This window comes from Papaver somniferum, chromosome 7 (genome assembly GCF_003573695.1).
Source record: "Papaver somniferum cultivar HN1 chromosome 7, ASM357369v1, whole genome shotgun sequence".
NCBI lineage: Eukaryota > Viridiplantae > Streptophyta > Magnoliopsida > Ranunculales > Papaveraceae > Papaver > Papaver somniferum.
In genome coordinates, this window is record NC_039364.1 from 20,773,404 (window position 1) to 20,785,512 (window position 12,109).

Here is a 12,109-nt window from a genome sequence, read left to right on the forward strand (position 1 = left end):
ACAGGTTATGCATCCATTTTCACGAATGCATAACATGTTATGCAGACAGTTTCTCGACTGAATAGTTGTTGCATAACATCAACACCACCATTCCTAACTCACTTTAATGATCCATTCATCCATTTGTTCGTAGCTCAATCATGACAACAACCATAATTATAGAAAATTTAATATTTTCCGGTCACAATATAACCCAAAACTGTATATGTTACTCACACCAATAATTTCGTGTTGTTCTCAAACTCAACCCTGTGCTAACCATTCCCAAAGATTCACAGAAGTCCAAGGCAAACCTGGTACAGCAAAACTATTGGTGACGGAACTTGAATTTGTGCAATATTATTGGAATTACATAAGATCTAGCTCTTTCTGATCCCTTTGCTAGCACAAATCTTTCTACGTGCTTCAGTAAACAAGTTGCAAAAATGAAAAGTCGCTGCCATCGATTGCAGCCAACACAAACTATTCCCACCATCGTCGGCAGCCTTGAACTGGATCTGGAAACTCCAGTTCAATACAAACCAAAAACCCCCATTTCAATCGCTCTTGTCAAGAACAATTGAAGCAATTGGCCGGAATCCCAACCAACACCACTGACTCAATTGAAATTTCCCATAACGCCATTATATTACAGAACCCATCTCAAATACTATGCAATCATTACCTGCTACTATCTTCATTTATATCTACAACACCAATTTCCCGATCCTTCAAAATTCCGGCCACTAATCCTCAAATTCATAGCACAACAAATCAATTCAGCCGACATGATGCGTCCAATCATCACCACAAATCCATTGTTGTTGCTGTTAAATTCCGTCAATGAAGTACCCATTCGTTCTCATGCCTTCTAACATCTTCTTCAATCAAACACAACACCAGATCGACTGTTTCCGTTGAATTTTGTGTGATATCTGGAACCGAAGTTCCCAGATCTAGAAAGCTAAAAACAAAAAAAAACTCGTCAAATCACAAGAAAAGTATGAGATATAAAAACCTTGAGATAATAAGTTCATGAAATCAAACCTTGAGAGATTCATCACAAACATCAACATCATCTTCTTCTTCTCCTGGAACTCAAACAAACACAACACCATCACCTTCGTCTCCAACTAATCAATTTAACAAGCTTCCTAAGAACAGCTCACAAGATTTAACTCAATTCTATGAACTGAATTCGGCGGAGTAAGAACAGAAGAAGAAGAAGATAAGAAGAACGAAGAGAGAAAACAAAATTTCATAATTATGGGTTTGAGAATAATTTTTCCCCAAAAAATGGGTGCGCGCCTTCAGTTTTCTGTTGGTGGGTTTTTCAGTAGAAAAATGTGTGAGAATGGGTCTCACTGTAGTTTTCGCTTATGGGATCCGACGGAGTTCGGATATACCAAGAGGCCTAATTGAGGTTTTTCGAGCTATAATGGGGGCTGTTTGGATGTTTTTTTTTAACGTGGGAGCTGACTTTTTTGACTTATGCTTGCCACCTAGGCAGAAACGGTTTTTGTTTGGCTTTTGGATGTTTTGATTCATGGGATTTGATGAACATACAATAGTTATTGGCAACAACTTAGATCCAGTTCACTTTAAGCATGGAGTTATGCTTATGCTGCATGATTTTTTTGTGCAAATCTTTTTAAAACAGCTTTTGACTGCTTGAACCTACTGTGTGGATTGTAAATACCATTTTTTTTACTTTGTTGTTGTCAGAAACTACTGAAAACAGCCTCTAAGAGCAAGCACTGTGTGAAAGGGGTTCCACCCTTCTTTTCCGCATACCCGGGAAAAGACAACAACGCTTGTCGGGAAAAATGCCAAGGAAATACGACATTTCCCAATTGCCTTCACTTGTGTAGGGAATGAAGTAGGTAAATATTTCGTGATAAATTCTTAGTATTTGCCGGACGCAGAAGTTCAAAAGAAAAATTTATTTTAATTTTTTGATTGGAAAAGAAAGTTTTATTTATAGGGGTGTGATCGGTTGGCATGGTTATATTGACATAATCTTCACATTTTGGCGTCATTTTTTTCTACTCATCCCAACCGGCAATGAATTTGAAAATAATTTTTTGGTGACATGTTCCTCGTGTAAAACTCTACATTCCTACCAAAAATGAGCATATTCCGAAATACGAAACTTCATCATCCACAAATTTTAATTTCAACCGTTAATCTCCAACGGTTAATATTCAAAATCGTACATGGTGGTTTTATACATCTCGGAATGCTCTCATTTTTGGCTGGAATGTAGAGATTTATAAGAAGAACATGTCGCCAAAAAATTAGCTTCAAATTCATTACCGGTTGGGATCAGTAAAAAACTATAACCATGTCAACTGATTATGTCAATATAACCATGTCAACGGATCTACCCTTATTTATATATAGTAAATGACAAGTACAGAGATAAAATAGAAAGATAAAAGACAAACTAAAAAAAAGAAAAAAACACGCTAATAATAAATCTTTTTTTTTTATTGATAATAAAAAATTTCCATATGACTTAAACCTCCAATAAATAGAAAAAAAGAAAAAACCTAGAGTGCAAGAGAACAAAAAATATTTTTCTTTTGAAAAAAGAAAGCTTATATTGAAGAGGAAAAAGTGCAAAGGTCAAGGTACAAACGAACATCTCCCAATTATGAAATATCTTACTAGAGGGAATATACTTACAGGTATCCAGTTCACAACTCCAAAAAACAACACTTTGTTTAACCAATATTGTGACCTCCTCCATGCTTTTAGCTCTAGAACCAAATACCCATTATTTTTTCCTTCTATAATTCCAAATGATGGCATAATGGATGATACTCCAAACCCTCTTGCATCTTCTAGTTAGAACGTTACCTTCCTAAGCATCAAAGAGTTTAAGCACCGTCCCTGGCAGAGGCCATAATATATACAATGCCTTAATAAAGTAGTCTCACAGTGAGAAGGAGTAAGTACAATGCAAGGTTAAGTGGTCTGCAATCTCATTTTCTAAATTGCAGAGATGACATTCTTCAGTGGCAACATTAATTCTTGTGTCACAACATGACCCTAGGAGGAATGCCAACAGAATAAAACTTACCCTGTTTGGTATCTCTTTTCTCTAAAGGTAACTAGCAAAATTGCAATTTTGTGCTTCTTCTGACAACAGTTGAAAGCATATTTTGGTGCTAAAGTTTTGCAGAAGATCGACTTCATCTTCGTCTTCTATCAACTCAAGAATTGACCTCAGGTCCCTCATTAACATGTCCCACTCTAACTGTTCATTCGCGTCCAAATGAGTCTTCCTGAATGGACTCACCAGTACTATTATTTTCCATAACATAGTTTTTCCTAATAATATCTAATACCTATACAGATTCCATCAAAATTCAAGATCCATACTGGCATAACATTAATCAAAGGATCTTTGTCATCAAAATACTTAGCCTCTAAGAATTCTAGCCCGAGGAGCATCATGTTGGTCAATCATTCTCCGATGAGGTTTTACAAGGAGTGCTTGGTTTCAAAATTCAGTTCTCCTAATGTTTAAACCACCTAATTTTTGTGGCAAGGCCACATCTGACCATTTCATCTACAAGCGCTATTCTATTCACCCCGCCAAAAACCCCTTAAATTGGTGTTGTTTTTACAATATTTTGATACTTTTTTAAGAACCCATGTCCATAGAGACATTAATCATGTGGCAGACTCAATAACAAAATATGCAAGAAACTCAAATATTGATGAGAATGGATTGAGGCAATCCCTTCTTGGCTAGAATTACGTCTACAAAAAGACACATGTCTGTAAGCCTTTTTAGCTTAACAAAATTACTAGTATCTTTCTTATTAAAAAAAATTATACTTTTTTATTGATTTATTTTTGCAATTTCTCTCGCTCTAAATACACCAGTGATATCCTCTTGTTACCGAAGTTGATCAAGGAATACCCATGCCGAAGTCTTTTCGGGAAGTAACTAAAGAATACACAATCAATTGGGTACCTCTCGGAATCATTTTCTGAGTAAATATAATCACTTGAAAACTAATTTTAGTTTTCGCCACCATCTCACAGTAAGTATGAAATTTTTTAAATTCAACGTATGTACGTTATGTGTAGCTACTGGCTAGAGTTTTACTAGCTAAGAAAATAGAAAGCCCACGGAATCTGATACCTCATAACCCGTCGTTTATGTATACAAAAAGTAACTATTCGCTAGCTAGGCACAAACAAGGCTTAGGAATGGTGAATGCATTTTTTTTGTTGCATTATATTTTCGTGTGTAATACTCAGAGCAGTTCCTATGGAATGAACAAATTTGGAGTTTGTTCATTTTGCTCCCACTATGAAATGATCAAATATGAAAAATGGATGTTCAAATCAACAAATCTGTTGATTTGAACATCGAGATGGACAACCCAGCGCGCGCTTGAGGGAAGGACGGGCAATCGTGGCAGCAACGCGCGGTTGAAGAAAAACGTTGGCGTCTCTTCCTCAAACGCCCGCGACTCTTCCTCCAACTGCAATTCCTGATTCCCAAAAAATATTTTACTACTTTTTTACTCCCTTTATCCTATTTTATCTCACTTTATTATTTTTTTCTCTCACCAAATGTATTATTTTATATTTTAACTTTATTCTAAAAAATATTTTATATTCAAAAATAATGATAGATGACCCTAGAAAACTAAATCTGTTTATTTTACTCTGATTTACCATAGTGGAGAAACATGTTTGTTTATCTACGTGGCTCAACAAAAGTTCGAGTTTGGCGATTGTCATAAGAACTGCTCTCATCAATATGATAGCATACACGTACATGCCCCACATGAATGTTAAAATATAGAGTACTGCAATACCAGGTTCATTTCGTGTTCTTCCCACACAAAAACGTAAAAATCGTCGTCGTAGTTGTCTACTACTATACAATAACACAAGTTTATGCATTCAACTTGATATCATTTATTTCAACAAATCATTGATCAATTCGAGTGTCCTTTTGTACCTTTTCCTTCAATTTTTATTTCCGAATGACTTGTAAATCAACATAGGATCTGCTCGGATGTTTTATTTTATAAAAAGTTGGGTTTTGGATTTTGTGATATTTAGGCCGTGATGAGCTTCACCTTTTCGGGGTTTGAAAGTTGTGATGCACGACAATTTCATTATTTCCTCATTATTCATCACAGTGATTACTACTCCCTCTGTTCCTTTTTAATAGACTGGTTTTGTTTTTAGAGAAATTTAAGGAAATTAAAAGAGCTAATCATTGAAAGTGGTCCTCATGGCACTTGTCAATAAAAGAAATGAAGTGAAATGGTCCCAATGACACTTGTCATCAAAAGAAGTAAAATGAAATGGTCCACATGACACTTGTCATCAAAAGAAATTAAGAAAAAAGTGATCCCAAAAAATTAAAGTAACAATTGACATTCCCAATTAGGAAACCAACCTATTTTTCTTGAAACATTTATTTATAGAAACCAGTCTATTAAAATGGAACGGAGGGAGTAGTATTCACTCAGTTGAGTGTATACTGTAATCGAAGGTAGTTAAATGTTGGTTCGATTTAAAAGCAATTATCTGCAGCGTATTTGACGCACGAGTGATCAACAAAGACATCTTTTGAAATTTGAGTGCATATACCAATGGGTGCAAGGGTTGATAGCACCGTGCCTTTTGCCAGTTAATACTTTGTTTCTTTGTTGTTCTTTTTTCAAAGCAGCTAATACTCTATGGTCGATGCTAGGTATTCAAGAAAAATCTAATTATAGCTCGGCAGTTTTTCGGGAAACCAGCACCTTCAAGTTTCGCAATTGTTTGCAGAGCCTTCTAGGTTAAGCTAAAGAAAAGGCCATAACAACTGGGCTCTAACATTTGGGTTTGAAGATTTTCTTCCAAATTTCTTGTTGGAATTCTGATTCATTGAACATATAGTTTCAACATAAATTCCATTACTCAATTAACTTACATTTGGATTGTTCATAGGCGTAGACAACACAGTCGAACATGGCCAACACTCAAGTACGAAGAGTTTTAGACCTGTTTAAAGGGAGTGGTATGGAGGAAGAAGTGTCATGAGGCACTTTTCATTGTAAAACAAGAAAATATTATAATAATATCTCCTAGTTTTTTATTATTATGTACTGTATATCTTCAAATCAGTATTGTTGTTTATTTATTCACAACAACCTATTTTTAGCTTTCGCCACCATCTCACGTCAAGTACGAAAATTGTGTAGGATATATGGCAGAATGAATCGATTCTCAAAGAAGCTATGCTTCTTTTATCTGGCTGTGATAATTTTTTAGAATTTATCTACACACTAAGAGACGGTAACCAGGCTGCAAATCAATTGGCAAAAAAGGTTTTCGAATCTTCTCTTCATCAAAGTTGGAGTTAATCGTGCCAAATTTTCTTTCCATATTAAACCGCAGGAAAGAGCTAAGCTACTTGGACTGCACCAGAGCATTGCCTTTCATGTGATGAAGTCCCAAAATTTGTGAAGAAAAAATTAAAAAGAAATGTGTGGCTGCTGGGATTCGAGCCCAGGTCTCCACGGCCACAACGTGGAATTCTTACCACTAAACTACAGCCACATCTGTGTTGCTTACAACAGAAAGTAATCCTCAACTACGCAGTCCATCACCTGCGCCTGCAGTGCCTCCTTTTTTTTCCCCTTGGACTTTGACAAAACGAATATTTCTGCATGTGCTCGTATTTACTAGTTGTATGCTACAATTAACATTGCTGCCAATGCTTGCAAAAATTCCATTTTCATACATTAAAGCTACAAAATAATGTGGGTTAGAAAGTAGTAGTCTAGACAAAATACAGTCAAGGAGTCAAGGCCCATGCTTGCAAGACTGATTCTTTTCATCTTCTACTTCATAGTTGAACTTAAGTACATCCGTTAGATGATTTTTTTTTTTTTTTTTTGATGAACATTTAGAATTACTGTTTAAACCATTTAACACTGTGTCAGCTTTAATGACGATGTTGATCTTCACTTATAATTTCACACCCATTCGTTTCAACTTCCGTAACCCCTGATAAACAACGCGCTCATCTATGCAAATTATATCCATGATCTCATTATCATGTTGTTCATTAACAAATTCATTCCCAAATTAAGTTCATGCATGTAACGCACTCGGCACTCTCCACAGCTTAGAGTCTAGACCTCTATAATCTATAAATAGTTCCAAACCCACTCATTCCTTCATTACAATCTCTCTACGCCCTCTTCTCTCTGTCTCTCTCAAGAACACGCAGACTATGGCTGCAGCTTATTCATCTTCTTCAAAGCTGCTATATACAATGTTGATTGCAATAACTCTGAGCACAATGGATTCCAACAAGATTGGTACTACTGGTGTACTAGGAAGACCTTTGTCGAATGTTCAGATCGCGACGCCCATATCCTTAGCTGCTCGTTTGCAATCAGATGGGTCATATTCTGAATGTTGGGACTCATTAATGGAGCTTCAAGCATGTACTGGTGAGGTTATCCTATTCTTCCTCAATGGTGAAACGCATTTAGGTCGGAATTGCTGTCAAGCAATTCATATAATCCAGCACAGCTGTTGGCCTGCTATGCTTGGGTCACTGGGGTTCACTGAAGCGGAAGGTAATATACTTCGAGGATATTGCGATGCCACTGCCGATGTTGTACCAGCCCCACCATCACCTCCTTCTATGGTTCCTCTCGTGAAGAACGATTTGAAACCCTGATTAATCAAACCACTATCTTATTTACTATTTACTTTATGTTATGTTTAGACTGTAGTATCTGGATGTTGCTAATGTTGCATTATAATAATTTGAGTTCTTTTTGAACTTTTACTAGTAACCTCCGTTCCGTTTTGGTGTGATTGGAATATGGTTTCTTAAATGGCAGTATGTGCATAAATTTATAGGAAAAAAGATGCTAAAAGGAAAAGTTTCGTTAGATCAAATCATATCGAAAGGGATTTCTGATTATTATGAAGTATATGAAATTAGTACGCTGGAAAATTTCTTTAAAATGAACTAATTTTTAGCCTACCATGGAGAACTTGTAAGAGAGAAAATTGAGCAAATTAGGAAAGTGCAGTATGATAAAGTTGTCATGGAGGTTAAACGTCACCAATTATACCATGGAGAAATCTGCAGTGTGTTTGATGCACGAGTGATCAAATATTAGATGCCAATGCCATAGAGTACCCGGGGTTGATCGGTCACACAAACAGTTGACAGCACCACGCTTTTGCTTGCTAATGCTTTGTGGTATATGCAAGGTTATATTCTACTTAAACTCGCAAATTTTCAGGCAAACCTGATTTTTATTTTGGCAATTTTGTGATTTTTTTTATGGATCCTTCTTGGATCAACTCGGGAGCATGATAATTCGACAATAAAATAACCGGACGTCAATATTTGGGTTTGAAGATTTTCTATCAATCAATATATAGTTACAACTTACGCCTTTATTTCAGTGAACATTTAATTTGTTTGACCAATGGTCATACTGTTGACAAAAACAGTCAGACATGGACAAAATTAAGTATGGAGAATCCGGAATAACAAGAATAATTTCTAGGCAATCCATACTTCCTACTTTCGAAGTACCTCTTGGTTAGCGAGTTCTTCACTATTATGCGTATCTTCAAAGTAAGATTCAACTTCAAATCGTCACACGAACATGTTTCTAGTTTTTAGTTTTCGCCACCATCTCATGTCAAGTACGAAAATATTTGAGGTTTAACATATATACACACGTTGCGTGATTATTGTTTTGTTTGATAACATTTATGAAATGAATGAATAAAACAAATGAAGAAGGTTTTGTTTGATAACATTTATGAAATGAATGAATAAAACAAATGAAGAAGCCTCTTTATATACACACTGACTGAAAACAAAGCATGGGAAAAGCGTTTTAGAATACATCGTTTTTTTTTCATTAGACATTCATGCGTATATTACTCACAAGCATAATGCGTGGGTTTATATCTCCATCATGCATTACCAATGACTTGAATAATATTGGTTTAATTAACACAAAATTGGTTAAATAGACCAAAATCAATAATTCTTGGATGAAAAAGACATGTAAAATTTGATACTGCTTAAATGGACGAGAATGTAAAAATAGTCCGGATGTAAACAATTTCATCCTACCCATTTAAAAATATTTTTTCTTATTTTTAATTTACATCAGAATGCATCCAGTTTCATCCTCGGTATTTTTTAAGTTTAAGTCAGGATGAATCCAGTTTCATTCTTACTATTTTTTTGGTGTCCATTTCACCCATACTAGTTTTTACTCGTCCATTTGAACCATGTTTTAAACATATTTGGACAATTGACCCAATTTCCGTTTAATTAAACATTAAAATGGCGTCTTTGATCCATTTCTGTACATATTCAGCTAATTTTGAAGCAGCATCTGCATCTCTATTTTCTTCCTCAGTCCTCACTCTGTGATTTACCAAGTGCTTAATGTTTTAGGGTCCGGATGTTGCAAGTGTTGCATTATAATAATTTGAGTTCCTTTTGAACTTTTACCAGTAATCCTATGTTTTCGTGAGACTGGAATATGGTTTCTTAAATGGGCAGATTTGTGTGCATTACTTTATCGGGAAATAAAAATGAAGTTTGTTGCATTAGTTTATTGGAAAAAAGAAAGAAAGAAAAAGTTTTGTTGCTTTACCGGGAAAGATCTGTGGGATTGTAACCACGAGCATGCCTGTTGGAAGTTAAACCAAGATATGGATTTGGTTCGTGGATCAACATATGATGTTGATCCAGTCCGAATGGATCAACTGCTGCAGTTGACGCAGTCAAGTTGGATCAACACACGTTGTTGACACACTGTGCGATATTTGGAAGTTCGGGTTAAATAGAAGAGAAAGTTGTGTCGGTTGCTTGTTTTAGAGTTTTACTATGTTCAGAGTTTCTTTGTGTTTCTAGAAGTGTGCTTTATTTAGAGTTTGATTTTATTAGGTAAATACTTTGAGTGATCATCAAGTTTGTGAGACTATAAGTAGGTTGTTAAGCCATGAGTTAATGTACACCAAAACTGATTATCAATGTAATCGTTTATATGCTTCCGCGTGTGCTCTCCTCTCTCTTGCTCGATCCTACATTTGGTATCAGAGCAAGGTGAGAGGAAGGGAGAGGAGAAGGAAAAAGAGTTAGAGAATTGTCTTCGTTAAAGAAAGAGAAGTTGCTGCGCAAAGTTGTGTTGATAATAAAAGTTTATGTGAAGAAGAACAAAGATTAAGGCTTAATCTTGAGCTGAGTTTGAAGTTTGGGCAGGGTTCGGTGCAAACAAATAAGATGATTGCTTCCGTGAAGAAATCTGTTCGAGTTGTAGGGTTCGTTTGTTACTGTGATTGTCGAGCTAGTACTGCCATTATGAAGCTGTGAATGAACGAGAAAGTTATTGGCTTGCTGATATTACTGGAAGTTGATGACGGTGTTGGAGAATGTTGGGATACCAACACCGATTAGGAATATTAGTTATTTTAGGAATGAGTATGTGTTTCCTTATTTGTTATTTGCTTAGAATTCAATCTAGGTTTTCTATATAAATTCATAGTTTGTTCTAGGGTTTATGATATCAATCAAATCAATATAATTAATAAGCTTTGCTTAAATCCTTGGCTAATCCCCAATTCAAAGGATTTCTATCTTTTTTTTATCGTTTTGGTCTCGAATCCTAACAGAGAAGGAATCAAACCAGGTTTGAAGATATTATTGCAAGCAAGTGATGACACTGGTGGCTGTGTATGTATCTGAAAGAAGATGGAAAAGATTGATGGTTCGTTGCCTGACTTATTGCCTAGGGTTAGGGTTATCGCATGAAGATGAATCTGATTGTTATTGTCGCGATCTGGTGGTGACTGTTGCTGAGGTTCGAGTGGTTAATTTCCGAAGTTCAGGGAAGAGTTACGGTGGTGTTTCAGTTTTGTTAAAACTGCTGAGCTATTGTCGTGAGATAGTTGTTGTTGTTGATCGTTGGTTGCTGCTAGCACGATGAAGATGATAGATGGAGGAGAACTTCAGCAAAAAAAAAAAGGTGAGAGGTTTGATGAAGGTCGAGGATGCTGATACTGCTGCTCTAGGTTTCGTGGGTGTGCTGGAGTTTTAGGAGGCCAAGGTTCGCATGTTGCTACAAGAAGAACCTGCAGCTCAGATAGTTTGGTTAAGATGAAATTCAAGGGTGCATGGCTGAATTAGGGTTTGATAAGAACAGGTGATGGCAGATATGGCGTCGTTGTTTTCCATTGATATTGCAGAGAAGGTTCGTGATGATGACTGAGAAAGAGTTGGAGCTGGTGACGGAAAAAAAAAACTCGATGGAAGAGAAGTTGTTAATGGAGAAAATCTTGATCTGTGATGTTTGTCGTTGTTCAAGTTTAGGAAACAGAAGATGGTTTCACTGCTGCTTCCATTGACGGAGAGATGAAGTAGATTATGTTGCCGTAAAAAAAAGTGTTATTGAAGGTTTGTTACAGTATGTGATGTGTTACAAAGAACAATCACAGAAACTAATTGTTACATAAGTGTGACAGAAGAATTGTTACAAAAGAGTTGTTGCAGAAGAAGTTGTTACAGTGGAGTTGTAACAGATTAACAGAAGCGTGACAAAAGAATGGTCACAGTTTGTGACAGCATATGACAATAAAAACGTGTGATGTGTTCTGTCATAGACGTTGCAGATAGCAGATTTGATTTTTGTTGAGGTAAGAAGTTTTTGGGTAAGTGGTTGATTCGAAGGGTTAAGTCATGCATTTGAAAAAGACGAAAGGATCAAAGTTGGTATTGTAGTCAAATGATTGGTACAGTTTGATAGAGGATCAAAGCTGGTATTGCAGTCAGGAGGGCTGGTACAGTTTGATGGATCAAAGTTGGTATTGCAGTCAGGACTAATACAGTTTGATTAAGGTGATCGAATTCAGAAGCTTAGAATGACAAGGAATGATTGGATGGTTAAGTTTGAGCTTAAGGGAGGATGGTATCGTATTAAACTCAAACATGGAGATTGAAGAGTTTGTGGCAGAAACTTGGAAGTCTTACAAAGTGTGGCAGACTTTGTATTAGTTATTTCTTGTGGCAGAAGCATAAAAAAGAAAAAGATTGTGAGAGAATCTTGAA

General features: G+C 36.0%; 1 protein-coding gene and 1 non-coding gene across 2 annotated transcripts; one reads left to right on the forward strand and one right to left on the reverse strand.

Annotated features, from left to right (window-relative positions):
• Positions 1-6,492: 6,492 nt before the first annotated feature.
• Positions 6,493-6,564, reverse strand: TRNAH-GUG. The gene has a single exon. It is a non-coding gene; the product is annotated as a tRNA-His (tRNA).
• A 652-nt stretch (positions 6,565-7,216) lies between these two features.
• LOC113293530 (egg cell-secreted protein 1.4-like) lies at positions 7,217-7,706 on the forward strand. The gene has a single exon (XM_026542144.1). The coding sequence runs from the start codon at positions 7,244-7,246 to the stop codon at positions 7,697-7,699; it is 456 nt and encodes a 151-aa protein (XP_026397929.1). The 5' UTR covers positions 7,217-7,243; the 3' UTR covers positions 7,700-7,706.
• The last annotated feature ends 4,403 nt before the right edge of the window (positions 7,707-12,109 follow it).